The 19,362-nt window shown below is 41.8% G+C and overlaps 1 protein-coding gene across 15 annotated transcripts in view; it reads right to left on the bottom strand.

The window, feature by feature from the left end:
• Positions 1–19,362, bottom strand: part of dlg1 (discs large 1) — a 1,301,051-nt gene that overhangs the window by 92,241 nt on the left and 1,189,448 nt on the right. For all 15 annotated transcript variants that reach the window (XM_070096106.1, XM_070096113.1, XM_070096114.1 and 12 more), the window contains one exon: positions 81–233. In XM_070096106.1, coding sequence (XP_069952207.1) covers positions 81–233 — 153 coding nt within the window. The remainder of the gene's footprint in view (positions 1–80; positions 234–19,362) is intronic.

Genomic DNA, 19,362 nt, shown 5'->3' on the forward strand with positions numbered 1-19,362 from the left:
ATGGGTATCTCAGGAACACAACTCCCAGGTTATGGAGATTTCACTGTATAGAAAACATACCAATACATTCAAATACTCACGTGGGACACAGCTGCCAAATTTGTCAGGGAATTCTGATATAAGATCATCATTAATTCTGTCCTTAAGGGGCCCCAAGAGCACTACCGGTCGAGTGTACGAGATTTCCGTCTGCTGTACACCCTCGTAGCTCAAGATTATGTAGTCGTCTCCTCCTGGAATTGTGACATGTATAACTGTGGTACACTCATGTGAAATCAAAAATAATCTAAAATAAATTTACTTCAACATGGTACAGTAATTATAATACAAGTGTTAAACCCATGCTTCAATATAAGTACAGTATCAATGGGGACATCACACCTTCATAAACCTAACAAACTGTGTAAAGTGTCGTATCGGCTTGAACTCGGATAAGCCATGTGGCATTTCACCCTTCAACATATAGTTAGCAGCATTTCTACAAACTGTAATTCACTGTTAATCCAATGGGACAATGTTATTTAGCCACACAATGTACTATCACTTTAGTAAAAACTGGGTATACAAAGTACAAATATTATCCTCCATCCGAGAATTGAAACCTCTGATTGGCACAACACAGAGTCAATTGTCACAATCTCAGCCAGCACAACAGACCATAGCAGGCAGAATTTCTACCGACTTAAAATCCACAATGTTGGGGTGCATGTTGGACCACCATCAGTGTTATTTCATGTGGTCCTAGGTTTTAGAGCCACAAGTAATGGAATGATTTTAGACTGAATAAACCTTCTACACAAAGGGAACTATTTATCACCAGTTATCTGAAACCAAGAGGCCCTGGTTAAATCAATTCAGATAAAAATCTATGGAATATTGTCCTAATAAAATAAAAAATACAGTCTATGGTAGAATCAGTCAGTGGCTCCATGCCCGCACAGCAGTGACCCAAAGAAACCATTTACACACCCATGACTATATGGCAAGTGAAAAAACAACACTATTTTGCTGGAAATTATTGACATTAAATAGATAAGTGTTGCTGGAGTGTGAGAACAGTAACATCTGTGAACAGATTATGGGGAAACTAGTTAGCCAGAGTCGAGCCCTAGAGGCAAGAAGTAGAGCCTACACTCGATGGCTGAGGGATGTTGCAGTCAAGAGGGTTATCTAAACTGTGATATCTGCACACTTCTGGCAAGACAGCTGTTGAATGACTGAATGTATTTCCTCTGTTAGGTCATCCCAAAAACAGAGGAGAGAGGGAGTGGGGGAGTGGGGAAGTGGGGGAGGGGGGAGGGAGGGGGAGGGAGGGGGAGGGGGAGGAGGGAGGGGGAGGAGGGAGGGGGAGGAGGGAGAGGGAAGAGGGAGGGGTGAGGGGGAGAGAGGGGGGAGAGGGAGGGAGGGCGAGAGATAGGGGAGGGCGAGAGAGGGAGGAGAGGGGGGGGAGGATGGGGAGAGGGAGGAGGGGGAGGGAGAGGAGGGGGAGGGAGAGGAGGGGGAGGGAGAGGATGGGGGAGAGGGGGAGGGAGAGGGGGAGGGGAGGGGGAGGGAGAGGGGGAGGGGGAGGGAGAGGGAGAGGGGGAGGGAGAGGGGGAGGGAGGGAGAGGGAGAGGGGGGGGAGAGGGAGAGGGAGAGGGGGAAAGGGGAGAGGGGGAGAGGGGATGGGGGAGAGGGAGGGGATGGGGGAGAGGGAGGGGATGGGGGGAGAGGGAGGGGATGGGGGGAGAGGGAGGGGATGGGGGAGAGGGAGGGGATGGAGGGAGAGGAAGAGGAGGGGGAGAGGGAGAGAAGGGGGAGAGGGAGAGCAAGAGGGGGAGAGAGATAGGGGAGGGAGGGGGAGAGAGATAATGGAGGGAGGGGGAGAGAGATAGGGAGGGAGGGGGGAGAGAAGAGAGGGAGGAGGGGAGAGAGGAGGGAGAGGGGGAGAGGGAGGGGGGGAGAGGGAGAGGGGAGAGAGAAGGGAGGGGGAGAGAGGGAGGGGGAGGGGGAGAGGGAGGAGGGGGAGAGGGAGAGGGAGAGAAAGAGGGGGAGAGAGGGAGAGGGGAGGGAGAGGGGAGAGAGAGAGAGGGGAGAGAGGGAGGGGGGGAGAGGGAGGGGGAGAGGGAGGGGGAGAGGGAGGGGGAGAGGGAGGGGGAGAGAGGGGGAGAGAGGGGGAGAGAGAGAGAGAGAGAGAGGGAGGGGGAGAGAGGGAGGGGGAGAGAGGGAGGGGGAGAGAGGGGGAGAGAGGGAGGGGGAGAGAGGGAGGGGGAGAGAGGGAGGGGGAGAGAGGGAGGGGGAGAGAGGGAGGGGGAGAGGGAGGGGGGGAGAGTAATATTATATAAATATTATATAAAACATGTTACATAGCATATAAAGATTATACATACACCCACAGAATAAAAACTGACAAATATGACTTTTGTTTACCAAGTAGCTTTGTACAAGTGCCGGAAGAATTGCGTTTTCTCTAGTCAAACACTGTTGGATAACTGTTGTGGAAAATACTGTATATTTTCCGGAAATACGCTAATTTATAGGTAAATAGATGCCCTATATTGTATTTTTAAAAGAAGTGTGTTATCGAAAATAGAAAACTGGACCTGCAGACAGGAGACTTGCCATCTTGGTTTTGAATTCTGTATTACAAACGTTGGTGCAATGGGAAGAAATTTTCGTGCTCTAGAGGTTAAAATTGTGTTGACACCTCTCAAATAGGAGGCGAAATTGGTGGATGTGCATTCCTGCATAACTTGAGATATCAGACGACTGGACAAGACAGCTCCAGGAACCTCAGATAAGCTCTCTAGATTTGTGTATAATTCTGACCAGCATTATTTTCATAGATTTAGTTAGAGTGAGGTTTTCTGAGTATGATACACATTAATCTCCAGTCAAATTGGTGAGTGATATTAAGATATATTTTCCTTCTGTTATGTAATTGTGTATATATATAATCATTTATTATTTTTAATATACAGTCCACAAAATTTATATATTTACCAGTATTCCTGGTTATACATACAGTGGACCCCCGCATAACGGTCACCTCCGAATGCGACCAATTATGTAAGTGTATTTATGTAAGTGCGTTTGCACGTGTATGTTTGGGGGTCTGAAATGGACTAATCTACTTCACAATATTCCTTATGGGAACAAATTCGGTCAGTACTGGCACCTGAACATACTTCTGGAGTGAAAAAATATTGTTAACCGGGGGTCCACTGTATTTCATTGGTAATTAATAGGTCCAGAGCAACTTGTGGATATGACAGTGGTAGGTATCAAAGGGGAACATTTTTTTGCGACCTAGGTGTCCCAAATTCCTACATGTCTAACTGATAAATAATAATTATCTTTTCATTTACTGTTATGTATATAATGATACATTCAGATAAATGCAATTTTCCACATTTAATTAGCCCGTTGGTCCTTCTTGAACCGGAGGTAATTAGTGAAGTCATTAATTAGTTAATTGCTTAATAATTATATGTGAAATGACAAGGAGGTGGATGTTAAGTTCACAAATTTATTTAATGTGTAGTGGATTATAATTATTACAATATTAATTTTGATAAGTCAAGTCTGGCTAAGTTTATATTAATTTGTATAATATTAATTTGATAAGACAATTCTGGCCAAGATTTATATTAGTGTATGTGTAATTGATAAGCCAGGTGTTGCTAATTATATTAATGTGTATAATATTAATTTTACTTAATGTGTAGTGGATTATAATTATTACAATATTAATTTGATAAGACAATTCTGGCCAAGATTTATATCAATGTATGTGTAATTGATAAGGCAAGTGTTGCTAATTATATTAATGTGTATAATATTAATTTTGCTATGCCAAATTCTGGCAAGGATTTATATTAACTTGTATAATAATTTTGATAAGCCAAGGCTGGCTAAAGGTTTGTATTAATGTACATTTAAAATTTATATATAAATTTCTTACATGTGTAATTGCTAAGCTCAAGTGTAGCTAACATTATTAATGTGTATTTAAAATGTATATTACAATTTTTTGCATGTAATTGCTAAGCTCAAGTAGCTAGAATTTATTTAAAGGTAAGTTGTACTATTTACCTTTATAAAGTGCATAATTTAATACATAATCAGTGTTATTAAGTTGAATTTAATACATTGCATCATGGCTGAAAATGAGGAAATTAATGTAGAAGACAAACATATGGAATATAGAGCAAAGAAACATCACTGCAAGCTAGAAAGGGGCATGTAACAAAAGCATACAATAAATGTTTGGAATTAATGAATCAAGAAACTGTGAATACTGATGATTTAAAATTGTATTTAGATGCTTTAGGTAATAGATATGATTCATACAAACTATATTACAACAAATATGAAGGAGATTTATTAGTAAACTGTGTAGATGAGACTGAAGTAGATCTCATAATTAATCAGTATTATGAATTAGAGGAAAAGATTCTTTCTTGTAAAAGTCAGGCCTTGAATAAATTAAAATGTGTAAACTAGGCAGTTAATCAGTCTGCTCCAACAAATAATATGTCTTTGCCAAAACTCCCAGAACTATGTTTACCTGTATTTAATCCTGGTGAAAATTGGGAGGAATTTTGGTCAATTTTTAAAGCAGCTGTGCATGACAGGAGTGACCTAGCCTGTGTAACTAAATTATTTTACCTCAAAGGACAGGTAAGAGGAGATGCTCACATACTCATACAAGCCTTTCCCAATGTAAATGACTCTTACAAGGAAGCAGTTGACTTGTTGAAGGTCACTTATGGTAATATAGAACGAAGTAGGTTGGATTTAGTGAATATCATTGTTAATTTAAAATCCCCAGATCACACTTACAAAGGTTTACAGCAGTTTAGAGTTAAACTGGAGAGCACTCTCAAAACTAAGTAATAAATATAATCTGAAGGATTCAGACTGGTTATTGAGTGCCATGATACATAATAAATTAAACTATAAAACACTTGAATGGATCTCTCGAACAAATATCACAAGGGTTATTTTGGTCTGGAGGAAATAAGACTAGGTCTACAAGAATTGATTGTGCAGTTGCAGACCAGCCAACTAACTCATTTTAAAGATGCAACACATGATAACTCTGAGGTATCTGCCAAGTTTCACAAAGGGAAAAATTATCCTAATGTTAATAATCAAAATTCATTTCCTAAAAGAAGTTACATAGGGGCATATCAAGGAGCAGGAATCAGAAATAATGATTCTCCACAAGGTAAGAAGAATAAGTACCCTCCTAAGAGTAGCACAGTTAATAGGAAACCAGTCAAAGAAAAGAGAGATTGTCTTTTCTGCAAGGGTACTCATTTTTCTAAGAATTGCAATGCATACAATTCATGGAATGATAAAGTTGAAAGATTGGAGGAACTTGACAGATGTATCAGGTGTTTGGGTAATCACAATGTAAAGGATTGTTATGCCAAATTAAACTTCTGTTATCAATGTCACAAAGGAAGACACCATATAGTCATGTGTAAGGGTCTATATGTTAATGTTGATAATAATGATAATGTTGTGGAGAAATTTTCTCCAGGAGGTGGGTATCAGCCCCCTTCAGCCACTTTCAGCCCTGAGGGGCCCAGACCTCTCAGAAGGGGCAAGCGTCTTGTTTACTGCTACAGTGAGTAATTGATCACAGATGCCGTACGAGTATGCGACCTGTGGTCAACCGACCATTGCTCCTTGCAGTCCAGTGTTGCAGAGTGTATTTTAATAAGAGACAGTACATCTCTTACTTTAGCAGGACAATTAAGGAAAATCCTGCTCCCACTTCGTTACCATAGTAAAGATAGTGGACATTGTTGTCTATGCTTAAGACAGCAAGAATCAAACCTTCTGCTTTGCTTCATCGAGGAAGTGGCAAGGAAGCAAAAAGTACTAGGTCAGCTTTTTTTTGTGCAAGGGGCAGTGACGGCATGGGGCGCTATGGCGTCTTCAGATTACTTCTGACTCTACCGAGAGTGACACTGACGCCAGGATAACCAACAAAGAACAACAATCTGTGCGTTAGTGTGAACAAAGTGTCTCACAAAACACAATAAACACTTAAGAGAAGTGTGATCAGCTTCTCTTGTGATAACATTGTGAACAATAAAGACAAATCATGTGGAACATAGTGTACCAGTGTGCGTTTTCTAGACAATGGAAGACGTGGACATCCAAGGACACTTCAGCTTCTATCAAGTCACCGATACCTGTCGAAGGTGTGAAGAACACCATAGCTCACGTTACAAGAGCAAAGTTTTTTTACGAATTTCTTGTGGTACGGGGGACTGCGCAGTTCTTGAGTCGCAAGGAGTTTGTAATCAACCTATAGTCGGCAGTAAGGTGTGGACTTTTGAGTCCAAACAAGTATGTATTTTGTCAGTCATCAGTGAATGAAATATGCTGACATAACACCCCCTAGGGGTAATTTATAATCTTACAAATTATAAATCTTTACAGCCCGTTGAAAGATGGTTACGACAGCTTCTAGACCTCGTCTGCAGGGGCGGCTGTGTAGACGATTTGCTGTCTTTTATCAGCTAAGTGTTCACTATATTTATATTTATAAATTAAGCTTAGCTGGTAATGCCATTTCTCAACAAATGTTGACAATCCTGACACAACAGTAGCTAATGTAAAAATTGCTGCTAATCTTAATAATGATGGGTTTGCTGAAGTAGCCTTACCTGTGTTAAAGGTAAAAATTGATGATAAAAGGCATAAATCAAAAAATGTAACTGCATTATTGGACCAGGGATCCCAGCGTACTTTCATAAAACGTAAATGTCTTGATGGTATGAAAGTACAGATGGGAGATCCCACAACTTTAAAATTATCTGGTTTTCTCTTGGATAAAAGGGCTCAATTGTATGACACTGTTTATGTAACTGTCAGGTTGGGCAATGAGAAAAAACGTGTTAATGCAGTAATTGAAGATAGACTTCCAGAGAAAATATCTACAGTAGGGCTTAGTAAAGCTACAGAAAGACTTTCACATAATGTAAATTTAGCACCTTCTGGTGTAAGTGATGATTCTGTAGGCCCAATAAATATTTTCATAGGTAGGACTATTATGCCTCCTTTGTAAAGGGTATGGTAAAGAAATGTGGTGTCACCCTTTTGAAGACTGCAGGAGGCCATGTAATGTATGGTAGGATTAATCATAATAATAATAATTCATGACTAGAGGAAACTACAAATACCATAACTGTGTGTCTTACTCATGAAGTTGTACCCCAGTATAATTCCTCCATAGAGGATGGTGTTGAGCCAGTGCATAAATTGTGGGAATTAGACAGCAATGGAATAAATGTAAATGAAGAAAGTCCAGACGATTCTTTTACTCAGGAGCAGTACCTGAAAGATGTAAAATTTGAATCTGGACAATACTGGGTACGACTTCCGTGGAGACTGAACCATCCAGAATTGCCCACTAATTACAGAATGGCATATGGACAATTAAAGGCTCAGCTCCGCAAACTGAGTAAGACACCAGAATTGTTAACTGCCTATAATGATATAATTGCTGAGCAGTTAATTAATAAATTTATAGAAGAGGTACCTCCTGAGCAAGCCAAAATTTATGGTCACTATTTGCCACATCACGGAGTGAAGAAGGATTCTAAGACCACTCCTCTGAGAATTGTGTTTAATTGTAGTGCCAGGAGTAACAAAAATGTACCTAGTTTAAATGACTGTTTGATGACAGGTCCGTCGTTGATGGAAAAATTAGGAGATATCTTATTAAATTTCAGAGTGAAGCACTATGCCTTTACGGCTGACATAAGTAAAGCTTTCCTAAGAGTGGGTTTACAAGAGGCTGACCGGGATTGTACCCGCTTCTTATGGCCTGAGAATCCTAGTGACCCACTTAGCCCTCTGAAAACCTTTCGCTTTAGAAGCATATTATTTGGTGCTACATCCAGTCCATTCCTACTTTAAGTGACGATAAATGCACACCTTAAACGTATGGAAAGTCCATTGAGTAAAGTAATGAGCAAACAATTTTATGTGGACAATTTCCTGGGTGTGACGTCAACTGAAGAGGAACTGTTAATGACTTATGGAGAGGCTAATAAAATAATGCAAAGTGCAAATATGCCTCTGAGGGAATGGAATAGTAATTCGTCCAAATTAAAGGACAAAATAAGTAAAGATTACCCTGGAGATGAAGTGGCAAAATGTAGTAATGTATTGGGTTTAACTTGGGATACTGAGAGAGATTTGTTGATGTTAAAACCTAATAATTACAGTATGCCCAATAAATTAACTAAGAGAGTTTTGCTTGCTGAAGTTTCCAAATGTTTTGATCCACTAGGTTTAGTGTCACCCCTTACTATAAGAGGGAAATTATTAATTCAGGAAGCATGGAAACTTAAATGTGCTTGGGATGAAATTCTACCTGAGGAATTCATGAACAGGTGGGATGAATTAATTGGTGATTATGAGAAAATTCCAATGTTGGAGTTCCCACGCCAGGTGGCCAATCCAAATGGGAAAAATGTACTCCACATTTTTTGTGATGCTTCAAAATTGGCATATGGAGCAGTTGCTTACCTTCAATGTAATAGTGTTATTTCTCTTATGTCTAAAGCTAAAGTGTCTCCAATTAAATCACGTACCTTGCCTCAGTTGGAATTAACAGCCATTTATGTAGGTGTCAAATTAGCTAATTATATAAGAAATAAGTTGCAGGAGATAAATATTAGCGACACTGTAATTTGGTCTGATAATGAGGTATCCTTACAATGGATTCGTAATGGAAACGGTAAAATTGTGTACGTACAAAACAGAGTCGCTGAAATTAATCAGATGCAAGAGAAGTATAATAGTTTGGGTCATCATATGTCAACATTTAATCATATACCTGGTGAGGAGAATCCAGCTGATTTCTTGTCTCGAGGTTTATCTTATGCTAAATTTGTAAATGCTGTATCATGGTTTAAAGGACCAAGCTGGTTGGTAAATAAAGCTAATTGGCCTGTACAAAAGGCGTATATTGCTCCTGTTGAAATTACTGAGACCACCGCTCCAATAGTTTGTCCTTCCTTAGCCATTGATATAAATAGGTATTCTTCTTTACCCAAACTAATCAATGTAACTAAGTTGGTGTTTAAATTTCTAAACAAGATGAATATTTCATATAAGTTTTCACATCCTCTTGAATTTTGGATAAAGAGGGTACAGGAGGAAATCTATGTAAATGAGATTAAATTGATGATGGAAAGAAAAATTGTGAAAGGTTCTATAATAGAGAAATTGGGGCTGTATTTAGAGAACAGTGTAATTAGGTGCAGAGGTAGGTTACAAAATGCTGAATTGGGTGATTATGCTAAACACCCTATCTTACTGCCCAAAACTCATCATCTAACAAATTTAATTGTGCTAAATGCCCATAAAAATGTCATGCATGGTGGGGTACAAGATACCTTAAATTGTATTAGGGAAACTTTCTGGATTCCACAAGGACAGCAAAGTGTAAAAAGGGTGATTAAATCTTGTGTAATATGTCGACGTGTGGATGCCAGATCCTATATGTACCCAGGTTCTCCACCATTGCCACATCAGCAATTTGAGTCGTTATGCAACGACCTCCGCCTGGCCGCAGTGTGGAAAATACTGTATATTTTCCGGAAATACGCTAATTTATAGGTAAATAGATGCCCTATATTGTATTTTTAAAAGAAGTACACGTATGTTATCGAAAATGGAAAACTGGACCTGCAGACAGGAGACTTGCCATCTTGGTTTTGAATTCTGTATTACAAACGTTGGTGTAATGGGAAGAATTTTTCGTGCTCTAGAGGTTAAAATTGTGTTGACACCTCTCAAATAGGAGGCAAAATTGGTGGATGTGCATTCCTGCATAACTTGAGATATCAGACAACTGGCCAAGACAGCTCCAGGAACCTCAGATAAGCTCTCTAGATTTGTGTATAATTCTGGCCAGCATTATTTTCATAGATTTAGTTAGAGTGAGGTTTTCTGAGTATGATACACATTAATCTCCAGTCAAATTGGTGAGTGATATTAAGATATATTTTCCTTCTGTTATGTAATTGTGTATATATATAACCATTTATTATTTTTAATATACAGTCCACAAAATTTATATATTTACCAGTATTCCTGGTTATACACATTTCACTGGTAATTAATAGGTCCAGAGCAACTTGTGGATATGACAGTGGTATGTATCGAAGGGGGACATTTTTTGCGACCTAGGTGTCCCAAATTCCTACATGTCTAACTGATAAATAATAATTATCTTTACATTTACTGTTATGTATATAATGATACATTCAGATAAATGCAATTTTCCACAACTGTAGATAAATATTCCTTTCGTATGCCTTCACTCTATACATAGCAATTAATGACCCTTGTGGCTTTATTGCTTCTTTTTTATTATGATTATAATAATAGCTTGTAATAATAATTTGTCAAGAGCATCATTCCTTCTAAAAAATTACGTGAGAATGGAAGTGTCGGTCTTCTTTTTATTCTACTGTACCACTGTGGAGACAACTTGTACACAATATAAAGTGTTTGTATGAATGTTTATGCACCATAACCAGACGCATCTTCTGTTTGTTTACATAGTGGGTGGAGTGGCCAGGCTGGCTTCCCTACACTACCCTACCTCCCACATGACTTTCTACAAACAAATACTTTTCACCTTTCACCGTACATTAAGACTACAAATATTTTAAGGTAAGTAATGAGTATGCTGTATATGCATTTTATCACTATAGAGCTTTAAGCATCGTCTTAGTATATTATGTGAGAGTGGGGTGGCCAGGAGGAATACCATACCTAACTTCTTACAGTAAATACTACTCACTTTTTGCCCTACATTAAGACCACGAATATTTTTATGTAAATAACGAGTGTACTGTGTGTATTTTAATTTTTATTGTTTTTTAATGCCTAGTTCTATATATATATATATATATATATATATATATATATATATATATATATATATATATATATATATATATATATATATATATTTTTTTTTTTTCAACAAGTCTGCCGTCTCCCACCAAGGCAGGGTGACCCAAAAAAGAAAGAAAATCCCCAAAAAGAAAATACTTTCATCATCATTCAACACTTTCACCACACTCACACATTATCACTGCTTTTGCAGAGGTGCTCAGAATACAACAGCTTAGAAGCATATACGTATAAATTATTATTATTATTATTATAATCAAAAAGAAGCGCTAAGCCACAAGGGCTATACAGCGCTGCAGGGTAGGGAAGGAAGCAAGGGAATTGGATGGCAGAAGGGAGGGGGGATGATCAGCAGGTTACAGAAAACAGCGGGGCAGGGGATAGTACGGGGGTAGAGGGTAGCAAGAGATACAAGTAGAAAGGGCTGAAAGTATCAGAATTTGTGAAGTCAGTCAGTCGTTGTCAAAAAGTCAATGAGAGAGTCCGGATGAAAGGTGGGTCCATCAGCGAGAAGGGAAGGTAAAGAGAGAGCAGCGGGGCGAAGACGACGACAGAGGTAAATTCTGCATGCTCGTTGATAAAGTGGGCAGTCCAACAGAATGTGGCTGACTGATAATGGAGTTTGGCAATTCTCACAGAGAGGAGCAAGACGCCTCTCCATGAGATATCCATGAGTAAGACGAGTATGGCCAATGCGAAGACGGGAGAGAGTAGTCTCCCAACCTCGACACTGGTGATAAGAAGACGGCCAGTAACCTATACTCGGTTTAATAGACTGAAGTTTGTTGCCGAGCATAGTAGACCAACGTTGTTGCCAACGGGTGTGAAGGTGGGAAGATATTACAGCAAAATAGTCCATAAATGGAATACCTCTATAAGAAACTGGTAGGTCATGTACTGCTGACCGCGCAGCAGTGTCTGCCTGTTCATTGCCCTGTACGTCAACATGACCAGGGACCCAACAAAAAACAATATCTTTATGCTTAGTAAAGATGCGGCGTAGCCAAAGTTGGATACGGAGGACTAAGGGGTGAGGTGTATCAAATTTTTGTATAGCCTGTAAAGCACTAAGGGAGTCTGAGACAACCACAAATGATGACACAGGCATAGATGCAATACGGATAAGTGCTGTAAGGATGGCATATAATTCAGCAGTAAAAATACTAGCTGAAGATAGTAAATGCCCTTGTACGACGCTGTCCGGAAACACTGTTGCGAATCCTACGCCGTCAGAAGACTTAGAGCCATCTGTGTACACAGCAATGGCATGAGAATGAGAGTGAAAGTGGTCAAGAAAAAGAGAGCGGGAAGCGACCGTAGACAGTTGGGCTTTCGAGCAAGGGAGGGAGAAAGAACAGACTCGAACAGCTGGAACTTCCCAGGGGGGTAGGGAAAAGTGAGATGCTACATGTACATAGAAAGGTGGTAGTTGAAGAGAAGACAAGAGCGAATGAAGGCGAAGAGAGAAGGGACGGAGTAAGCAGGGGCGGCGAACAAATAAAGAATGTCTACTAATATCAGTGACCATTCTATAAATGGAAGGATTGCGGAGATCATGAGAGCGTACATAGTAGCGCAGGCAATGGGCATCACGGCGATCGGATAAGGATGGAACGTTCGCTTCTGCATAGAGGCTTTCGACAGGGGAAGAGCGAAAAGCACCAAGGCATAAACGTAATCCTTGGTGATGAATGGGGTTAAGGCTAGAGAGAGTAGCAGGAGATGCCGCTGAATAGATCTGGTCACCATAATCAAGTTTCGATAAAATAAGGGTGGAATGTAGGTGAAGGAGGGTTCGACGATCAGCTCCCCACGAAAGATGAGCAAGGGTTTTAAGAAGGTTCAGCCGGCTGTGACAAGTTGCCTTCAGAGAGGTAATATGAGGTTTCCAGGATAACCTACGATCAAAGAGGAGGCCCAGAAACTTGACTGTATCACGTTCAGGGATACGTGAGCCATAGAGGTACAAAGGATGATCAGAGATGACAGAGCGTCTAGTGAAAGTGATTTGGTGGGTTTTAGTGCTGGAAAATTTAAACCCATGTGTGGTGGCCCAATTGGAAACACGGTCGACTGCATGCTGGAGAGAAACTGTAAGGAGGTGACAGTCAGCGCCTGCACAGGCAATAGCGAAGTCATCAACATAGAGTGATGACCAAATATTTGATGGAAGACTAGAGGCCAAATCATTAATAGCAAGGAGAAAAAGTGTTGTGCTCAGAACACATCCCTGGGGGACACCTTCAGCTTGGACAAAGTCCGGGGAGAGCACATTATTAACCCGAACACGGAAATGCCTGTCAGTTAAAAAGTTCTTAAGGAAGGATGGTAGATTGCCTCGAAGGCCTAAGGAGTGGGCTTGGGCTAAAATATTATACCTCCAAGTTGTGTCATATGCCTTCTCAAGGTCAAAAAATATGGCAATAACTGAGTGGTTATTCGCAAAGGCATTACGAACATACGTATCCAAGCGCAGTAAGGGGTCTATGGTAGAACGTCCCTTACGAAAGCCATATTGACGAGTGGAGAGACTGTTGTGTGTCTCTAAATACCACACTAAACGTCTATTTACTAGACGTTCCATTACTTTGCAAACTGCACTGGTAAGAGCAATGGGACGATAGTGGGAGGTTTCATGTCCCGTAGTGCCTGGTTTGCGGAAAGGGAGAACAATGGCGGATTTCCACAGCTGTGGAAGAACTCCTTGTGACCAAATAAGATTGTAAAGGCGTAATAGGACTGCAAGGGCTGACTGATGTAAATGTTGTAGCATACGAATATGAATGTCGTCGGGCCCAGCTGCCGATGATCGACAAGCTGAGAGTGTTGCCTCCAGTTCTTGAAGTGTAAAAGGCACATTATACTGTTCTTCTCTGAGAGAAGAAAAGTCCAAGGGTGCTAACTCTCTGGCAGACTTTGAGGAAAGAAATGAGGGGCATAGATGAAGTCCCTGAGAAATACGGACCAGATGATTGCCAATTTCATTGGCAACATCTAGTGGGTTTGCTATATCAACACCGGCAACCCGCAGAACAGGAGCCGGGTCAGGAGAATATTTACCACTCAGTTTTCGTACTTTTTTCCAGACTGCACTCATAGAGGAAGCAGAGGTGATGGTGGAGACATAATCTCGCCAGCAAGTGCGTTTAGCGTCACGGATGACACGGCGAGCGATCGCACGCTTCTGTTTAAAATCAAGGAGTCGCTCTGTGGTTCTATTGTACCGGTACCTGCCCCATGCAGCGCGTTTCAAACGTACTGCACGAGCACAAGCAGGAGACCACCAAGGCACGCATTTCTGAGAATGCCTGCCCGAAGTTTGGGGTATAGAATGAGAAGCTGCGGTGAAAACGGAGGACGAGAAGAGGTGTAAAAGCTCATCGATGGAGGACGAAGAAGGAACCTCTTTAAAAACAGTCAGGTGTGAGTAAAGGTTCCAATTTGCCCGATTAAATTGCCAGCGTGGGGTGCGAAGAGGTGGCGAATATGAAGGGGAAGTAAGAATGATTGGGAAATGATCACTGTCATGTAAGTCCGGGAGAACAGACCAATTAAAGTCTAATGCGGCGGAGGAAGAGCAAACTGAGAGATCGATGCAAGAGAGAGTATGAGTCCGAGGATCAAAATGGGTGTGAGTACCTGTATTTAAAACATGGAGGGGGTGGGTGGCAAGAAAAGCCTCTAACTGAATTCCACGGGAATCACAGTGAGACCCTCCCCAGAGGAAATGGTGGGCATTAAAATCACCAAGTAACAGAATCGGTGGCGGTAATGACGAAACAAGGAAGGCAAAATCCGGAATAGATAATGCCCGAGAAGGAGAGAGATATAAAGAACAGAGCGTATACCACCTATGTAAGTGGATACGGGCTGCTGTGTAATGCAGCGAAGTATGAATAAATAGCTGATGGTACGGAATATCAGTGCGGAGAAGAAGGGCACTTTCATTAAAGGTCCCATCAGGAAAAGGATCTGAAGAATACAATAAATTATAGCCTGAGATGTGAGAATAACAGCAGAGTGTAATTTTGGTTCCTGTAAGCAAACACCAACAGGGGCAAACTGGGAGAGTAACATCTGAAGCTCACCCCGATTACCCCTGAGGCCGCGTATATTCCACTGTAAAAAGGCCATGATTGGCAATGATAAAGATACTTGAAATCCGCAGGTAAGGGTTCCTACGGACTAGAAGGGTTAGAAAAGTCCACATGCGGAGGCAGTGGAAAATGTTCAAGCAGCGAAGGAACGGTGCGCTGTGAAGAAAGGAGTTGCGCAGATGGAGCAGAGGAGAGAGAAAGAGCGGAAGGTGGATCAGTGTCCATTGATGGTTTGGTCTCTGCAATATATTCAGAGATTGCTTCAAGTGTTTCGGAATTCAGAGATGTCGTATGGGAGACAATATTGGGAATGGTAGGGGGAGGATGAGTAAAGATTGGAACTGTATTGGACTGTACCAAGGTAGGGGGGGGGGCGAAAGGGTGGAGGGAACTGGAGAAGCGTGGCAGGGGACAGAAGAGACAGGAACCTGGGAGGTGGCAGAAGAGGAAGAAACTTGGGAGGGAACAGGGGAGGAAGGTACATTACGAGGAGGAGGGTGAACCTCTGCACTTGTAACTGAGCCAGTGAGAGGGGAAGAACTAGGGACAGAGACAGGGAGGGTAAAATGAGGAGGTGGAAGATGGGTAGGAGGTGTTACCGGACCTTTTTTTGACTTTTGAGAAGTAGAGGGACGATTGGGAAGAGGTGTCGTACGAGGTCTCGTCGATACTGAGGCTTGTAAGAGAGAACTCGAAGAAGCGAGATTAGACTGAGGCGTTGAAGTAGGGACGTCTGAGCCGAGGACAGCAAAAGGATTAGATACAGGGAGTGATTATGGGAGAGGTAACCACAGAGGTGGGTGTAGAAGATGGGATACCAGAAGTCGGGGGGGACGTTTTGAAACACGGGAATAAGAAACACGTGGGAGTCTCCCTTGGAGGCGGAGATGAGAAACTGCCATGGCATAAGGGAGACCTTCTGTCTCTTTGAGGTAACGGATTTCCCGCTCGTTTAAATAGACCTGACAACGGCGAGAGTACGAAGGGTGAGCCTCATGACAGTTAAGGCAAGAGGGAGATCGATTGCAAGACGTATTAGAATGGTCATCGGCACCACAGACTGGGCATTCGGCGATAGATCTGCAATATTTCGCTGGATGGCCAAATCGCCAGCAATTTCTACACTGTTGTGGTGTAGGGATCACCTTTCGAACTTGTAACCGATGTCCTGCTATATAAACGGAGGATGGGAGTTCTCGGCTGTCAAAAGTTAGACGAGCCACATTGCTAGGGTATCGTCTCCGCCCACGGGCAGGAAGAACGTAAGTGTCTACCTTGAGGATTGGGAGATCTTGGAGTTCCAGCTGTTCCAGAATGTCGGTGCCACATGTCTGGAAATTTTGTTGAACTATGGTATGGGGCAGAATAACGGTACCACTACAAGAATTGAGGGAATGATGTTTTTCAAGGGTGACAGGAACAGTATCTATATGGGAAAGACGAGAGAGCTCACGAGCCTGGGTAGCATTCTGTACGGTAATGATGCGCGTACCGCTCTTAAGAGCATGAAAAGAAATATCTTTACCAACATGGCGTAGGAGTGCCTTGCCAATACTATGGTCAGAAAGATAGGCAGTAGAGGAAGTTGGTCGTAAAGTGAAGAATTTAGTCCACTGTTCAGTCTGAAACTGAGCGTGGAAAGGTAGTGAAGGACGTGTCGATCGTTTCTGAGAAGAACGAGAAGGTGAAGGTGGAGAAGTATCATCAGCAGGTAATTGTCGTTGACGTTTAGGCGTGGGACCAGAGTTGGTCCGACGTGGAACGGGTCGGCGATTTGAAAATTGCCGCACCGTAGAGGGAGAGGCCGGAAGCATAGTCAGAGGAGAGCGAAGGTCTGATAAATCGAAGGAGTCAGTCGAGGCCTCAGTACCTGAAGCGGGTGAGGAAACAGCACCGGCAATAGGTACAGAGGCATGAGGAATGTCTGAAGAGTGGTCCAAAGACGAGGCGGGGTCAGAACGGGGTGCGGTATCAAGAAGGGGCCCGGGGGTACCAGGTTCATGGACTAGGGCTGCCATGGTTAGGTTACTTCTTTCTTTTTGTTTTTAAGAAAAAAAAAGAAAGAAGAAAAGAAAATAAAAATAAAAAAAAGAAAAAAAAAGGGGGGGACCGGGGAGGGATAGTTCCTAGGAGGAATGAAAGGGCCAGAAATCTCCCTCCGCGCCCAAGAGGACTCGACACCGCTAGTAGCGCAGATGCAGCATGGAACCCGTGCCATACCCTACCCTTCATGCCAGTAAACCAGCAATCTGGGATAGCAACCTCACATCTGCCGAGCTACCTCGGTGGACAAAAGAGAGGGCGGCCGGATATCCGCCACAAAGCATACCTCCTTCAGCCACCACCCCCGGAATCCGAAAGGTGGCTTCCAGAGATACACCCGTCGCCCAAAAGACACCCAAAGCTACTCCGGGATACCGGAGAGGGATCGGGACATCCCTAGGCAATCCAGATTCCACGGCAAACTACGCCACCGCCAAGAAACCTCAACGGAATGGGATGGACCCCGGTGTCCTTTCCCCTACCTAGGAACTAGCGCGCCTGTGGGAGAAATCCCAAAGGACAAAAAGAGGAAGGGCAAAAGGGAGGAGTGGGGAGGAGGAGGAGGAAAGGAAAAAGGGGAGGATGGGGAGGATGGGATAGGGGAGGGGAGATTGGGGGGTAATTAGGTTCGGTCTGAGGAAGAAGACCGATAGGTCTAATTCCTCAGACCAAGAGCCTCTTCACCACGCCAAGGAGCCCCCCCTTGAAGAGGCTATACGTATAAAGATACACAAAAAATCCCTCCAAACTGCCAATACCCCAAACCCCTCCTTTATATATATATATATATATATATATATATATATATATATATATACACACAGTGGACCCCCGCATAACGATGGCATCACATAGCGATTATTTCGCATACCGCTTACTTTAATTGCAAAAATTTTGCCTCACATACCGCTTAAAAACCCGCTTACCGATTTTCTTCCGAGACGCGCTCACATGTTCCGCCGGTGGCATTGTTTACCAGCCAGCCTCCGCGGTAACATCCAAGCATACAATCGGAATATTTCGTATTATTACAGTGTTTTCGGTGCTTTTTCTGGAAAATAAGTGACCATGGGCCCCAAGAAAGCTTCTAGTGCCAACCCTACAGCAATAAGGGTGAGAATTACAATAGAGATGAAGAAAAAGATCATTGATAAGTATGAAAGTGGAGTGCATGTCTCCGAGCTGGCCAGGTTGTATAATAAACCCCAATCAACCATCGCTACTATTGGTGGTACAGCTGCTGCTGCTGCTGCACTGTCAGCTGCTGCTGCTGCTGCTGTAGCACCGTTGTTGGTGTGGCTTATTGAGAATACCAAGAAACAATTAACCCCAGAGGATTTGCCACCCAGGATAACCCAAAAAAGTCAGTGTCATCGAAGACTGTCTAACTTATTTCCATTGGGGTCCTTAATCTTATCTCCCAGGATGCAACCCACACAAGTCGACTAACACCCAGGTGAACAGGGAAAAATGCCTGGAACTAGTGCTCATATTGGTGAATTTAAAGCCAGCAAAGGTTGGTTTGAGAGATTTAAGAATCGTAGTGGCATACACAGTATGATAAGGCCTGTTCTGGAAGAAAATGCCAAACAGGACCTACAGTACTCAGGAGGAAAAGGCACTCCCAGGACACAGTGTCTCATCAGTCATTGCTGCATCTTCAATAAAGGTAAGTGTCATTTATTCTTCATTTAGTAGACTAGTACATGCACAATATATACTGTGCATGTACTACTCTACTATTGTGCATGTATCCTTCTCTTTGTGTGTGGGAAAATGTATATTTCATGTGGTAAAATTTTTTTTTTCATACTTTTGGGTGTCCTGCACGGATTAATTTTATTTCCATTATTTCTTATGGGGAAAATTCATTCACATAACGATTATTTCGCATAACAATTACCCCTCTTGCACGGATTAAAATCGTTAACCGGGGGTCCACTGTATATATATATATATATATATATATATATATATATATATATATATATATATATATATATATAAATTATATAAATATATATATATATATATAAATATAAATATAAATAAATATAAATAAATAAATATATATATATATATATATATATATATATATATATATATATATATATATATATATATATATATATATATATATATATATATATACATTTATTTTATTCTATTATCACACTGGCCGATTCCCACCAAGGCAGGGTGACCCGAAAAAGAAAAACTTTCACCATCATTCACTCCATCACTGTCTTGCCAGAAGGGTGCTTTACACTACAGTTTTTAA

Source organism: Cherax quadricarinatus, chromosome 52 (genome assembly GCF_038502225.1).
Source record: "Cherax quadricarinatus isolate ZL_2023a chromosome 52, ASM3850222v1, whole genome shotgun sequence".
Lineage (NCBI taxonomy): Eukaryota > Metazoa > Arthropoda > Malacostraca > Decapoda > Parastacidae > Cherax > Cherax quadricarinatus.